The sequence below is a fragment of the Natator depressus genome, chromosome 16 (genome assembly GCF_965152275.1).
Source record: "Natator depressus isolate rNatDep1 chromosome 16, rNatDep2.hap1, whole genome shotgun sequence".
NCBI lineage: Eukaryota > Metazoa > Chordata > Testudines > Cheloniidae > Natator > Natator depressus.
The window spans coordinates 7052059-7068584 of record NC_134249.1 but is presented as its reverse complement, the minus strand read 5'-3'; the positions used below and the strand labels follow the sequence as shown (position 1 = coordinate 7068584).

Below are 16526 nucleotides of genomic sequence, written 5' to 3'. Positions count from 1 at the left end.
CAGAGCAACAAAGGAGGAACCAGGCAGATCAGCAAGGCGTGGAAGAGATGTTCCACTTGCTGGCCCCCGATATGCAAATGCACGTCCTAGGAGAAGATGACCTGCACTTGCCATCTGCTCCAGCCTAGAGGGACAGAGAGAAGACAAGCTGTCACAAACCCCAGGGAGCATCTGTGAGACTGAGAATGGCTCATTAGAATTTTCAAAAGATGGCACTGAATGTTCTGTTAATTGAGACCTCACTTGAAATGCGCAGGAGCCTCTGAACTCAGTGTCATGGGATTGGTAGCTGCTTTCCAGGTACCTCCATACCCTGCTGCTTGTGCTCTGTCTGCTCCCCTGCGACCTCTTCCTGTTGATGATGCAGTGCTGGGGGGAGCTGCTGACAGTTTTGCTCTGTGTCCTGTGTGAGTCATCTGCTGCTTTAGTTATTCCCTGAATACTCCTTATTCCCCATCTCTTCTTATCATCTCATTTGGATCCATCCAATGGGTCACACAGCATCCCAAGGTGTACCCTTGAGTGGGATGCCATAGTCTCAGTTTCGCTGTGATGCACCAAGAGATTCTTCAGGGTTTGGGCTGTAATAACAGCACTTGTCATTTCACATGGTCCAAGGAAGGGACTTCTGAAATCTTGCTTTTCTGACATGTATTCCCAATATGCTTCACATAACAGGCATTTTAATATAGCTCTTGGGTTAAAAGGCAAGCGTACTTTACAGCCTGTGCCTTCTGGGCAAATGTGCCACCCTGGAAACGTTATTTATATGTTTTTAATAGAGTAGTGAAAGGAAACATCAGCATTCATGTGCCCTAGCCTGGGTTTAGTACCAATGCTGGGTTGCACACTCAGATCAGGATGTGACATCCAGGTAACACAAGATCTGAAACTTCTTTCTTTAGGAGATAAAGGAAATGCTGGGGCACCAGCAACAACTGGTGAGCTTTATTTGAGATTCAGTTCAACTTTGTCCCCCCATACAGCAATTAAGAGGAAGCTACTTGAGTTTAAACACACACACACACACACACACACACACTGAGCTGTACATTACAAGCCTCTCAGACTGACAGCAGTAAAGCTCCTCTGTGTGGAAGACAAAACCTTCCCTGGGGGCAGTCCGAGACTGGGTAAATCCCCACCCCACCCCCACTAAAAATCGTCGTGATCATCATCAGCCTCCACTCCAAATAAAGGGTACATTTCTTCAACCTGCCTGTTCTAATATAAATCTGGAATACCGTGAACATTAATAAACAACCCACAACACCCCACACGCTGCCAAACCACTTCCCCTGGGGAAGAGATAAAAGAGAACAAACCACACATGAGAGATGTCAGTCATGCCACATAATGCACTACTGGGTATAAGAATAGAACAGAATAGAATAGCCTTCTGATGTCATGCACTATGTATCATTGATAACTTCATAGAATCAAAACCTCCTCTGGTCTAGAGGCAGTATCATGGAACAATTTAACAACAAACAAGTAGTTAGAATGGAGACCAATCTGAAGAGTACAACAATATCAAACCTGCAATTCTTCACTGTGTAAAGCACTAGGTAGCAAATGAAAACCAGGATGTGAACATGTGTTCAACCATGTGAAATCCTCTCTCAGGATTTAATGATCTAATCACTCTGCTGTCTTGGGGCAGGTGTAAACCATACTTTCAGAGGTTTTGCAATGCTTACAATAATTGCATATCCTTCTTGGCCAGATTGATCTTTCACCCTGACATCGGTGGAATGAAGCTCTAGCTGGAAAATAATCTCAACCCTTTGGTATAAAGGAGTTAAATGAAGAATTGCTGACACCAACACTTAAAGGAAAGCAAGTAAAATTAATGGGAAGCAGACCCGTTGGCACCAAAATATTTACTGAGTCACACAGGAGGAACAATGTGACAGGAAACTTTCGTATCAGATTCTTGAAGTTGGGAAACTGTCCACACAACGAGCCAAGGGGAAACCATTTTACAGCTGGAACGTGGAAACTGGGATGTAAGGGAGATTACAGTTCCGAGGTGGAGTTTACTTATTGTATTTTCATACGATATGAAAGGCTCCCAGGGCTGAGATGCTAACAGAGCATGAAAATGAGGAGACGAGCGAAGCTGCCGTTGCTGAGACCAGCACCAGCCATGGGGAGAGCTGCCCAGCAAACCCTCCTCGCCGTACTCTGCCTAGCAGCAGCGGTTTGTGAGGCTCAGGACACCTGTCCAGGTGAGTCACAGACAAACCTGTTACCTTTTCATAACATGGATCTGACTAGTCCCCACTTTAAGATGCAGAATTTAGAATGCACAGAATTCCTCATCAGTCAGAATAAGAAGTTTAATATTAGCCCTTCTTATTTTCTTCCTTAATTAAATCCCTTTTAATCAAGAAACAAGACAGCTCACGTATGCATTGTATAACTAATGCCTTTCCATTGCTGTTGGGCTGTTCCATGGCATAGTATGAGATGGAGCAAAGGGGCTGTGAAACCCCCAGCTACTAGATTGGAGAAGAATGGCATTCACAAGATGAGATGCTTTTTATTACATCAGCCCTGATTTTACTCTTTGGCAGTCCTCGAACAGCAACATTCTCCAGTTAAAGAATAATCTGATTAAATGAAAATCTTGCCATGTTCCATTCTCTACTGATTCTGTCCAGTGAGCTCAGGTACTGCAGCGATGGAGATGATATAAGGAATAGAATAGAATAGACCTAATAAAAGGAACAGAATATGATGCACATGATATAAAGTAAAATGGAACAGATCTGATGTAAGGACTAGAACAGAATAAGTCTGATATAAGAAGTAAACTAGAATGGGAATAGATACCTCTACCCATAGCTACTTTTGGTTTGCTCCTAGGGAGATGTTAGTCAGATCTTTGGAATTAATGTGAAAGTCAGAAAATCTCTAAAGTTTATGGAAATTCACACATGCACAATACTCTGGCATTTCTCAAATGTTCCTTTATTTCACACTTCTTAAGAGCTGCTCAAAGACACTTTCCTCCCAGCGTCCTGAACCCTGGTTACCTATCTTTCTTGCAGCAGTACATGGTTGTAGGAAAAAGTCCCTGGAATCGTATTAATAAAACAAGGTGAAAGCAATGACTGTGGTTTGTGTTTAACGCAGTAGGTGAGGCTGCTTGGTTACATCTTGTGTAGCTTTCTTGATTTCCTCTTCCCAGATGTCGGGGTACAATCCTGTTCCCAATGAAGCCAATGACAAAACTCCCACTGACTTCACATTTACAAGCTTTGAATCGTCTCTTGTTGCTTGCAGTCCTCACTGCTCTCAACTATCCAGATCACATGGCAGTGTGATTAGTTTTCACCCAGACCCTCTCTAATCCACCAGTTTTAGTGTCACTTGAAAATCCTTTTTGAGGTTCTCCAGTGTCTGCCGTACGGTCTGTTCTGGTGGTTAATTTAATACATGCAAATTCATGAAAGTTTTGAGGAATTAAGAGGCTATTTAAATTGAGGCTGTGGTTTTTGTATTTAAGAAAAGAAAAGAAAAGAAAAAAGAAAGCTAGCTTGTGGAGATTCTCATTTGCAGGATTTATTTCTCTCAGGGATCTGCAGAAAGGTTCAGTCCTATGGACCTTCTCACATGTCATTTCTTTCTCCAGATGTGAAAATAGTGGGTCTCAGCGGTTCAGAGAAGCTCGCTGTTCTCCAGGGCTGCCCTGGGATTCCTGGTGCCATGGGGCCCAAAGGTGACCCTGGACGTGCAGGAATGAGAGGTATGTGTCCAGGGGCTGAGGGAGACTCTGCCTTGGATGGCAGAAAAGTGAATGAGTGATGTTAAAATAGTTCAGCCCGTGGAGATCCTTATGAGTCCCCAACATGAGGAAAAGGTGCCTCAAACAGGCTGGTCACTATGCCAGTCTATAACTCCACATGGAGGGGCCGGAACTAACAAGCTGGCTCTGAAACATTGTCAATTTCTTTTTCCTCTGACCAGAACAATGGTAGCCTGTGGGCTGCTGTGGAAGGGAGGCCAGCTGCGTATCTTTGATGGCCACCACCTTGGCCAGCACACCAGGGATCTCCAGAGTGTGAGCTGGCAGAGCAGGAGCCAAAGGGCCAAGTGCTGCTTTCTGCTGCTGTAACAGACTGACATCCTCCCTCACCGCTGGTTACAGATCTATCTGCCAGGACTCACATATACCAATAAACAATTTGACCATATAGAGCAGTGGTCTCAAACTTTAGCAACCCGAGGACCCCATTTTGATATAAAATTTTTCACGGACCCCCTCAAGCCCCCCGCTCAGCCCCAGGCCCCATCCCCCCTCCACCCCTTCCCCCAAGGCCCCACCCCATCTCTTCCCTCCCCCGCTCCAGCCCTGCCCCTCCTCTTCTCCGCCTCTTTACGCTCCCTCCCCTGAGCGCCCCCCAACCCCACTCCTCCCCCTTCCTCCCAGCGCCTCCTGTACTGAGTGCAGAAGGCTCTGGAAGGGAGGGAGAGAAGCTGAGGGAGGGAGTGGGAGGAGTTGATCAGCAGGGCCGATGGACCCCCTGGAGTACCCTCACGGACCCCAGTTTGAGAAACGCTGATACAGAGAGATTTGTTAAAACTAAGAGCTAGCTGCTATCTGAGTTGCACCCATGACAATGGCTTAGTGGAAGCAGGGTCTGATACATTCTCTGGGATGGATACCCCAACCGGCCACTGATGTGATGTGAAAATCCAACGGAAGGATCCTCTCTCTGGACTCTAAGTTGCAGCCTCATGACTCAAATCAGAAATGGCAGATGTGGGGATTCAGTTCACTTCTAGCTAGTATGTTTGAATTGGTCAGGGCTTGCGCTGTCAAATATTTACCCTCTTGTGTTCGTAGGGGAACGGGGAGCTCCAGGGATCCCTGGAAAGATGGGACCAGCAGGGGAGAAAGGTAAAGAAAGAAAGAGCTAGTCACTTGGATTCCATCACAGTGACAGCTTCTGAACATGCTTGTCTTCAGGTTACATTTGGGAAAACTTTTACCCCAGTAGAACCTCAGTTCTGAGCCCCCCATTGAAATTGTTGCACTTCAGATAAATCTTTCCACTGTTTAACCTCCTTGGACTGAAAGGTGATTGATCAATTCAAATAATTCTTCTCACTGCAAAGCTGTGGCCCTTCTGTTCTTTAGTGACATGCAGGGATGGCTACAGTGCAGCCGGGGGCGTGATTTGCAGTTCATGTCGCTATACCCACATTAGCGTTAATCTAGCTAGCTTGCTAGCAACAGAAGTGAACCCATGGTAGCACGGTCTAAGCTACAAATGAGGGTAGCCAGAGCGGTCAGGCAAACTTGTGCAGCATATGCTGAATCTTGTGCCACTACATCCTCACGGCTATTGTCAGCAAGCTGCTCGGTGAAATCTAGCACGAGTACGTCTACACGAGCTGCAAATCGCATCAGTGTAGACATACCCACAGTGACAGGCATGTAAGGTGCAATAGGTCTGTAGTGCCTGCTGGTTCACAAAGGCCTGCAGGTACTTACAAATATTTCTTAGCACTTACAGGAATTCATGCTCAGCTAATCCAATACTGTACATGAGGGAGACCGTGACTGAGGCTTGTGACAAATACCATTTCACCCTCATCTTTCTTTGCAACCACCTGATGCATCTAGAACTTGCTCTGGGTTTTGAAGGAACATCAGATACAATTTTCAAAAGCACCTGAGGAGTAGAACCGGTTGGAATATTTTCACCAAAATGAAGTTTTAGTAACGGGCCAAGGCTCTCTAGAGAGCAAGACTCTCAGAGGCTGGTGATCAGCACACTGGCCTGTGATGTGGAACAGAGCTCAAATTCTCGTAGATTATTTCCCAGAGCCCCCCATGTGCCCTCTCCCAACAGGCTATAAAAACCTCCAGGCCCTGGGGAGAAGATGGCTTCAGCTGCTGGGCTGGTGGTGCGGGGAGCTCAGGGCTTCTGCCCTGAGGGGTGGCAGGGCTCCGGGCTTCCGCTGAGGGGACGGGGGGGTCTCGGAGCTTAGCCCCACAGGGGTGGGGGGCACAGGGGCTGGGGGCTTCAGCCCCGTGAGGTGCACAGGGGCCCAGAAATATTTACCAGAGCAGAGCTCTGAATAGCTCCGGGTGAATTTAAACCCTGATGTAGGGGAGCCAGGATCAAGTCTCTCCTCTGGCTGATTCAGAGCAGAGTTTTTCATCCCAGATCATCCTGTCTCAAGAAGAACAGGGACTTGAACTCCCTTCTCCCACATTCCAGTGTCTTAACCACCAGGCTATAAAGTATGAGAGAGAGTCTCTCTTGTCAGAAGTAACCAGAGAGCCTTGTACCCAAAAACCTTCTCGAATAGAAGAGCCCAGGTTTCGATCGGAACATGGACATCTCAACACAATTTCATTTTCTACAAAAAAGGTTTTGTTTTCATGCCAGTGTGGAACGAAAACAAAATTCAAAACCTCCAGAGTTGCCGCGAAATGGAATTGTCATGCTCCGGCCAGCTCTGCTTTTTAACGGGCCGTAGGCTTGTAAGGTTTGTATGTGCTTTTGAAAATGTTACCCATTGCATCTGGCTGCCTGAAGTCTCTGAACAGTCAGCCAGGAGCAATTCTGCACCAAGCTACTTTCATCTTGTTTACCCACGTGAATTAAATTTTTACAAATGGAGAATAAACCCCCAAATATTAACTTTTTTTTAAAAAAAGTGTCTATGTACTTCACACGCTTCTAAATGTAATGCTCCTCTTCTGCCCTCTTTTTCTGTTTTGTACCATCTATGCCAAATTCATGCAGCTCTGGAGATGTTGGAAGGGCATTAACAATGAGGAGTCCAGTGGCACCTTAAAGACTAACAGCTCTATTTGGGCATAGGCTTTCGTGGGTAAAAAAAACCCACTTCTTCAGATGCATGGCATTAGTGTATTTTCCTGCAGCAAGTCAGGCTGACACCCCATGAGTTCTGAGGTTACAGTGTGATCTCCAGCTCTTGCAAGTATATAAACCTGTGCTCCGTTCTAGGAGAGAAAGGAGAGTCCGGAGAACCAGAAACAACAGGTAAGAACCTCAGCACTCTCCCATATAGCAAAAGAATGATTTAACTGACAGTAGCAGCTGTGTCCGCCCTGAGCTGCAGTCTGTCTCCAATCCCTCAGGAGGATGGTTAACCTCTCAAATAGCCGCCATTTCAAAACAAAACAACCTATTACCAAAACACTTCCTTCTCCCACTTCAGTGTAGGAACTACTGCTCCCACACCACCTCCCCTACCCAAGGCACAGAATGAGTAATATTGAGTCTTATTTCAGAAAGACCCACTAACTCATAATATTATTTAAGGTGGCCGGAGCAGTCCCTGATGCCCTCGTGAAAGGTGCCTCCTGGACCCTCCTCCAGCCTGTGTGGGAGTGCCAGCTCGTTCCCACTGATGGGTGGCAGGGTACAAGGTGCAGAGCCAGGGCCCTAACCCCACTCTTCTCCACGCCTTTTGTGGACATTGTTGGCATTAGCTTTGAGCAGCCCTTTTGCTCAGGGAACAGGGGGGCAGAGACAGGGCTTAGGAGTAGGGCATGAAGGTCCAGGTGCCTTCCCCTGCCCTTACGCACCTGCCAGGGCCAGGCACGGCCTCTCCCTACTGAAAAAAGATGAAACAAATCAGCTGTCTAAACTCTGCTGAGTTAACCCCCTGGTGAGTGTGTCTCACAGGTCCCCCTCTGTGCCCGATCCACACAGAATAGGAGTAGGGGTCTGGTGTCAGGGGCCTTGACCATTTAGCTCAAAGCATAGCAGTGCCTGCTTTTAGTTCTGAAGGCCCCAATATATCAGTCAAGATCACATTGACTCTTCACCCAACCCTTGCACAATCAGATCCAGTCCCGCGCTTTCAATCAAAGCATGGTTAATTTTCCATTTTGTCTAGGATCCAGAAACTGCAAGGAGCTGTTAGCCAAAGGGAGAACGCTGAGCGGCTGGTACGCCATCTACCCAGGAGTTGCTGATGATTCCATCACTGTCTTCTGTGACATGGATACAGACGGTGGAGGCTGGACTGTAAGTGAGAAGGAGTGTGGCGGGGACGAGGGTGTTATAGAGAACACGTTTTATTTTAATCAGAGGTGTGAGGATTGCCACTTGCTGGCAGCTGTAAATCTGTCCTAAATTGAGGAAATGTTGAGACAAAGCTGAAATAATTCATCCAGTTATGCCCCAAATATGTCATCACAGATTTCATATCCAGGCCAGCCCATCAGTTCAAAAAGGAGAAACTGGGTTTGTGGAAACTTGGAAGTTTCTGTATTGGTTAGGTTTTGGTTTATTCACATTTGCTTTTTAGGTCTTGTCTAGCCTGGAAGACTCTACAGGTGACTTCAGGTGTAATAACCTGCCTAGTGCATGTGACCATGTCTCCCTCTAGTGGCTGGGAGGGCTACACCTGGCTTTCTTTATCTGCTGACCGGGCTTCCTTTGGAGCTGGTCGTTCCTTACATCAGCCCAGGAGGCGTGGGCACTCCCAGGGTATGTTTACACTGTAGCTGGGAACAGCTCCCAGCACACTAAAACTAGCAGTGTGGACGTAGTGGCTCAGGTGGCAGCTTGGAGCCCCAAGGTCTGAGCTTGGATGGCTAGCTTGAGTCGTCACTGGAGCCATGCAGACATACCCCAGAGGTTAAGCACGTTGCCTACACAGCATTCTCAGCACCTGACAGTCTGGCCAAGGCGTGAAAGACCTTTATGTGATGGCAAAAGATTGCAAGGCCGTAACTATGTCGTATCCCAACTACTGAAGGGTTTTTATGTTCTTCAAGCCACAGACTGAAAGAGACATGGGACATGGAGCAGAGAGGTTACCAGCTAAGAGGGGGTTTGCAACACTTCCTAGCCTGAAGAGTTAGCTCCATCAGTCTAACGTGTAGTTAAAAGAAGTAGATAGAAATGGATTTGCCCAGATAAATGAGCTGATGGGAGCCAGAGTCACTCTTTGAACTTGGCCAGGTCACATCCCATCTCTGAGCCTCCTCCTTCTCTACAGATGAAGGTAGTGGTGCCCATTTCTGTAGAGCAGGACTGATCTGTTGCAGGGAGATATATTGGAAAGCATTACGTGAATGCGAAGTATAGTGGGTTCATGTGCAGGTATGAAGTAATGGTATGTCAGGCAGCTGCTTTATGATGGATAGAAACCATGGTGCAGTCTTCCACCTCTCACCCTCTCATTTCCTTGCAGGTTTTCCAGAGACGCGCAGATGGTTCAGTGGATTTTTTCCGTGACTGGGATTCATACAAGAAGGGTTTTGGGAACCAGCTGACGGAATTCTGGCTGGGGAATGACAATATCCACCTGTTAACATCCCTTGGTAACAAAATCACTGATGGATTCTTTTCTGGTTTTTGTTCTCTGCCAGACCATCTCCTTGGAGACCGGATACATAAAAGCAGCAAAGAGCCCTGTGCAACCTTATAGACTGAGAGACGTATTGGAGCATAAGCTTTCGTGGGTGAATACCCACTTTGTCAAATGCATGTGGTGGAAATTTCCAGAGGCAGGTATAAATATGCAAGCAAGAATCAGGCTACGGATAACAAGGTTAGTTCAATCAGGGAGGCTGAGGCCCTCTTCTAGCAGTTGAGGTGTGAACACCAAGGGAGGAGAAACTGCTTTTGTTGTTGGCGACCCATTCACAGTCTGTGTTTAATCCTGAGCTGATGGGGTCAAATTTGCAAATGAACTGAAGCTCAGCAGTTTCTCGTTGAAGTCTGGTCCTGAAGGTTTTTTTGCTGCAGGATGGCCACCTTTACATCTGCTATTGTGTGTCCAGCGAGATTGAAGTGTTCCCCTACAGGTTTTTGTATACTGCCATTCCTAATATCTGATTTGTGTCCATTTATCCTTTTACGTAGGGACTGTCCAGTTTGGCCAATGTACATAGCAGAGGGTCATTGCTGGCACATGATGGCGTATATTACGTTGGTGGAAGTGCAGGTGAATGAACCGGTGATGGTGATGGCGTGGCTGATCTGGTTAGGTCCTGTGATGGTGTCGCTGGTGTAGATATGTGGGCAGAGATGGCATCAAGGTTTGTTGCATGGATTGGTTCCTGAGTTAGAGTTACTACGGTGCGGTGTGTCGTTGCTGGTGAGAATATGCTTCAGGCTGGCGGGTTGTCTGTGAGCGAGGACTGGCCTGCCTCCCAAGGCCTGTGAAAGTGAGGGATCGTTGTCCAGGATGGGTTGTAGATCACTGACGATGCATTGGAGAGGTTTTAGCTGAGGACTGTTTGTGATGGCCAGTGGAGTTCTGTTTGTTTCTTTCTTGGGCTTGTCTTGCAGCAGGAGGCTTCTGGGTACACGTCTGGCTCTGTTGATCTGTTTCCTTATTTCCTTGTGCGGGTATCGTAGTTTTGAGAATGCTTGGTGAAGATTTTGTAGGTGTTGGTCTCTGTCTGAGGAGTTGGAGCAAATGCGGTTGTACCTCAGCGCTTGGCTGTAGACAATGGATCATGTGGTGTGTCCAGGATGGAAGCTGGAGGCATGAAGGTAGGCATAGCGGTCGGTGGGTTTTCAGTATAGGGTGGTGTTAACATGACTGCATGAGGAAATAAGGAAACAGATCAACAGAGCTACATGTGTACCCAGAAGCCTCCTGCTGCAAGACAAACCCAAGAAAGAAACCAACAGAACTCTACAAACCATTCTGGACAACGATCCCTCACTTTCACAGGCCTTAGGAGGCAGGCCAGTCCTCGCTCACAGACAACCCACCAGCCTGAAGCATTTTCTCACCAGCAGCGACACATCGCACCGTAGTAACTCTAACTCAGGAACCAATCCATGCAACAAACCTTGATGCCAACTCTGCCCACATATTTACACCAGTGACACCATCACAGGACCTAACCAGATCAGCCACGCCATCACCATCACAGGTTCATTCACCTGCACGTCCACCAATGTAATATACGCCATCATGTGCCAGCAATGTCCCTCTGCTATGTACATCGGCCAAACTGGACAGTCCCTACGTAAAAGGATAAATGGACGCAAATCAGATATTAGGAATGGCAGTATACAAAAACCTGTAAGGGAACACTTCAACCTCCCTGGACACACAATAGCAGATGTAAAGGTGGTCATCCTGCAGCAAAAAAACTTCAGGACCAGACTTCAATGAGAAACTGCTGATCTTCAGTTCATTTGCAAATTTGACCCCATCAGCTCAGGATTAAACACAGACTGCGAATGGCTCGCCAACGACAAAAGCAGTTTCTCCTCCCTTGGTGTTCACACCTCAGCTGCTAGAAGAGGGCCTCAGCCTCCCTGACTGAACTAACCTCGTTATTCCTAGCCTGATTCTTGCTTGCATATTTATACCTGCCTCTGGAAATTTCCACTACATGCATTTGACGAAGTGGGTGTTCACCCACGAAAGCTTATGCTCCAATACGTCTCTTCATCTATAAGGTGCCACAGGACTCTTTGCCCCTTTTAAAGATCCAGACTAACATGGCTACCCCTCTGATACAGGACACATAAAGTGATTCATCTGCTTGTATTCCTTACAAAGATCAGGCAGAACGTTCATGGAACGTGATTGACATTTTTGTTTCCGTTTTGTCTCTAGAAACTTGTGAACTTCGTGTCGATCTGAGTGACACGGAAAACAATAAATCCTTTGCCCACTATGAGACCTTCAGCATTTCAGGACAATCTGACAAATACAGACTGAACCTAGGAAAATTTCTTACAGGCACTGCAGGTAAGTTTGGGGCCCATTCTGCACTTTCTGTACAAGGGAGGTATCATGAACAGCCATCAAAAGCACAGAGTATCTCTGGCAGTTCTACCAACTCAGAGATTACCTGAAAGGGGAGGTGGGAAGAAAGTCCATGCGACATTCCAGTGCAGGCTATCAGCATGATGTTTTCACCACACTTGTGAAAAGTGGAATCAGAATGTTAACTGGAGTTGAACTCAGGATTCTTGGTCCTCCAGCGTCTAGAAAGAGGATGTTTGGTTGGGGGAACTTACTAAAGTGAGGCCCTGCTGGGTCTTTTCCCCCACAGCTAGCCTCCTATTTTTAAATATTGTTTGGGAAGGGAAAGGAGCTATTAGAGGCATGCTACATATTAAACAAAAGGAACCGTAGCTGTATAGCCAAAGTGTGGAATAGAGAATCCCTGTGACTTGATTAATAGTCAAATGCAGGGGACCAGGACATCTCTCAGAGCCTGAAAGTGCTTTGTACACCCACAACCATGTTCTTGCTTCTGATGTTTTAACAGGTGATTCCTTGTCTGGCCATAAAAATATGACGTTTACAACCAAAGACAATGACAATGATATGCATTCGGCGAACTGTGCTCTGCTGTACAAGGGAGGCTGGTGGTATAACAAGTGTCACGGTTCCAATCTGAATGGGCTGTACCTGCTGGGGCCCCACAAGAGCTACGCAGATAGTGTCATCTGGGCAACAGGCAAAGGGGCTCACTACTCCTACAAAGTCTCAGAGATGAAGTTCAGGCCGGTTTAGCACAAGGAAAGTGCAGCGGGAGGTCGCTCTCCAGCAATGTGTGGGAATGGACCCTCCCAGGTAGTTAGATGCCTTAAGCCCATTGATTTCCATGGAAGTTAGGTGCCTAACGGATCTGGGCCTTAGAGCCTGATCTGAAGCCCAGTGAAGTCAATGGGAGTCTTTCCATTGACATCAGTGTGTGCGGATGAGGCCCATAGCTGGAAGCACCCAAGCAAACACACTGATGTTTAGTACCAACCTTTTCCTTTTCCTGGTCACGTTGAGTTTCATAGATACTAAGGTCAGAAGGGCCCATTATGATCATCTAGTCCGACCTCCTGCACAACGCAGGCCACAGAATCTCACCCACCCACTCCTGCGAAAAACCTCTCACCTATGTCTGAGCTATTGAAGTCCTCAAATCGTGGTTTAAAGACTTCAAGGAGCAGAGAATCCTCCAGCAAGTGACCCGTGCCCCATGCTACAGAGGAAGGCGAAAAACCTCCAGGGCCTCTGCCAATCTGCCCTGGAGGAAAATTCCTTCTGGACCCCAAATATGGCGATTAGCTAAACCATGAGCATATGGGCAAGATTCACCAGCCAGACACCCAGGAAAGAATTCTCTATAGTAACTCAGATCCCACCCCATCTAACATCCCATCACAGGCCATTGGGCCTATTTACCATGAATATTTAAAGATCAATTAATTACCAAAATCACTTTATCCCATCATACCATCTCCTCCATAAACTTATCGAGTTTAATCTTAAAGCCAGATAGGTCTTTTGCCCCCACTGCTTCCCTTGGAAGGCTATTCCAAAAGTTCACTCCTCTGATGGTTAGAAACCTTCATCTAATTTCAAGTCTAAATTTCCCAATGACCAGTTTATATCCATTTGTTCTTGTGTCCACATTGGTACTGAGGAATGAAATAATTCCTCTCCCTCTCTGGTATTTATCCCTCTGATATATTTATAGAGAGCAATCATATCTCCCCTCAACCTTCTTTTAGTTAGGCTAAACAAGCCAAGCTCCTTAAGTCTCCTTTCATAAGACAGGTTTTCCATTCCTCAGATCATCCCAGTAGCCCTTCTCTGTACCTGTTCCAGTTTGAATTCATCCTTCTTAAACATGGGAGACCAGAACTGCACACAGTATTCCAGGTGAGGTCTCACCACTGCCTTGTATAACGGTACTAACACGTCCTTATCTCTACTGGAAATACCTCACCTGGTGCATCCCAAGACCACATTAGCTTTTTTCACGGCCATATCACATTGGCGACTCATAGTCATCCTGTGATCAACCAATACGCCAAGGTCCTTCTCCTCCTCCGTTACTTCTAATTGATGCGTCCCCAGCTTATAACTAAAATTCTTGTTATTAATCCCTAAATGAATAACTTTACACTTCTCACTATTAAATTTCATCCTATTACTATTACTCCATTTTACAAGGTCATCCAAATCTTCCTTTATGATTTCCCGGTCCTTCTCTAAATTGGCAATACCTCCCAGCTTTGTATCATCCGCAAACTTTATTAGCACACTCCCACTTTTTGTGCCGAGGTCAGTAATAAAAAGATTAAATAAGATTGGTCCCAAAACTGATCCTTGAGGAACTCCACTGGTAACCTCCCTCCAGCCTGACAGTTCACCTTTCAGTAGGACCCGCTGTAGTCTCCCTGTTAACCAATTCCTTATCCACCTTTCAATTTTCATATTGATCCCCATCTTTTCCAATTTAATTAATAATTCCCTATGTGGCACGGTATCAAACGCCTTACTGAAATCTAGGTAAATTAGATCCACTGCGTTTCCTTTGTCTAAAAAATCTTTTACTTTCTCAAAGAAGGAGATCAGGTTGGTTTGGCACGATCTACCTTTTGTAAAACCATGTTGTCAGGAGCTCTCTGTTCAAATGTGAATGCCCAGCCCGTTCCATTCTACTTCTGTTAGAACCAAGGCAGAGCCAGCGCTGCCGGCACAGACAAGCGAGATCGTGACCAAAAGGCAGGGCAGCGGCTGAGCTGTGAGCTGCTGCTGCGCATTTGTCACAATTATTGAGCCACATCCTGACGTCCCTTTTTTCATTCCTGCTAAATTAAAGGAAAATCCCTCTGACTTCAGTGACAGTTTTGCCATAGTAAGAGCTGAGTGAAGGTTTTAAGATTTGGCACTTGGTGATGAAATTCATCATTGCATCAGAGCTCATAGCATGATGATGCATCTGCAGTTAATTGCAGACGATCAAAAATTTTTAACCAGTTTTTTTTTCTTTTTTTAAGATCATGAGCCTGGAGAAAGCAAGATATTTGTCCCATGCTAATTTGCATTTACACCAAGGATATTTACACCGTTTACCATTTACACAAAGGATATTAAGCTCGCCCCACTTCCCAACAAAGACTGAACACCAGGAGTGAAATCCGGGCACCAATGAAGTCAATGGAGGTTTTGCCATTGATTTCAGTGGGGCCAGGATGGCACCCAGAGCTTTAGAGTGAAGTCTTAAATTACTAAGACCCCTTTATCTCTACAGTAGTGCTATGCTATACTATGAAGCATAATCCTCACTGGTTAAAAGAAAACTGCATATGTCACAATAAATTAATAAAGTACGTTTAACGAGGCATGTAAAGTACATTTTGTGTGGCATGATTACATCTTTTGCCTTGCTCTAGTTTTCTTACTGGCTTATGCACCATGGCCCTCACAGTCATTTGCAGGGATTATTATATTAGTAACATAAAACAAATGAAAATAAATACGGGGTTCTTTTCATCAGAAGATCTCAAAGGGCTTGACAAAGGCAGGTGAGTATCATTATCCCTGTTTTACAGACAGAGAAATTGATGTAGTGATGTAGTTTAGATGATTTGTCCAAATTTATACATATTGAATCAAAAAGAGTCAAGGGTAGACACTGGTTTGTAGCTCTGTGATCCAGCCACTAGCCACAACTGTCTGCCTCACAAAGGTTGCCCTCTGTGCTCAAGATCCGAAGAGCAGAAGAAATTCTCAGGAAAGTAGCTGCACTTTATTGACTATACTATAGGGCTGTCAATTAGTCGCAGTTAACTCACGCAATTAACTCAAAAACATTCATCATGATTTAAAAAATTAATCGCGATTCATCACAGTTTTAATCACACTGTTAAACAATAGAATACCAATTGAAATTTATTAAATATTTTTGGATGTTTTTCTACATTTTCAAATATATTGATTTCAATTACAACACAGAATACGAAGTGTACACTGCTCACTTTATATTATCATTTTTATTACAAATATTTGCACTGTAAAAAGGATAAACAAAAGAAATAGTATTTTTCAATTCACCTCATACGAATACTGTAGTGCAATCTCTTGACCATGAAAGTGCAACCTATAAATGTAGATTTTTTTTGTTACATAACTGCACTCAAAAACAAAACAATGTAAAACGTCAGAGCCTACAAGTCCACTCAGTCCTACTTCTTGTTCAGCCAATCGCTCAGACAAACAAGTTTATTTACATGTACGGGAGATAATGCTGCCCACTTCTTATTTACAATGTCACCGGAAAGTGAGAACAGGTGTTTGCGTGGCACTTTTGTAACTGGCATTGCAAGGTATTTACATACCAGATATGCTAAACATTCATATGCCCCTTCATGCTTCAGCCACCATTCCAGAGGACATGCTTCCATGCTGATGACACTCATTAAAAAAAGAATGTATTAATTAAATTTTGACTGAGCTCCTTGGGGGAAGAATAGTATGTACCCTGCTCTGTTTTACCCGCATTCTGCCATATATTTCATGTTACAGCAGTCTCGGATGATGACCCAGCACATGTTGTTCATTTTAAGAACACTTTCACTGCAGATTTGACAAAACACAAAGAAGGTACCAATGTGAAGTTTCGAAAGAAAACTACAGCACTCAACCCAAGATTTAAGAATCTGAAGTGCCTTCCAAAATATGAGAGTGACCAGGTGTGGAACATGCTTTCAGAAGCCTTAAAACAGCAACATTCTGATGCGGAAACTACAGAA

The 16526-nt window shown here is 45.4% G+C and overlaps 1 protein-coding gene across 1 annotated transcript; it reads left to right on the top strand.

The window, feature by feature from the left end:
* Positions 1–1360: 1360 nt before the first annotated feature.
* Positions 1361–15112, top strand: LOC142000070 (ficolin-1-like). Its single transcript, XM_074974125.1, has 9 exons — positions 1361–2231; positions 3641–3754; positions 4856–4909; positions 6996–7031; positions 7894–8024; positions 9199–9328; positions 11593–11727; positions 12254–12561; positions 13559–15112. The coding sequence occupies exons 1-8, from the start codon at positions 2099–2101 to the stop codon at positions 12499–12501; spliced, it is 981 nt and encodes a 326-aa protein (XP_074830226.1). The 5' UTR covers positions 1361–2098; the 3' UTR covers positions 12502–12561; positions 13559–15112.
* Positions 15113–16526: the final 1414 nt, after the last annotated feature.

Excerpts from the sequence above, each read along its gene's own strand:
- LOC142000070 (XM_074974125.1), top strand. The coding sequence starts at position 2,099 with ATGAAAATGAGGAGACGAGCGAAGCTGCCGTTGCTGAGACCAGCACCA. Across the intron at positions 3,755-4,855 it reads TGGACGTGCAGGAATGAGAG|GGGAACGGGGAGCTCCAGGG; the intron begins GTATGTGTCCAG and ends TTGTGTTCGTAG. Across the intron at positions 7,032-7,893 it reads CGGAGAACCAGAAACAACAG|GATCCAGAAACTGCAAGGAG; the intron begins GTAAGAACCTCA and ends CATTTTGTCTAG.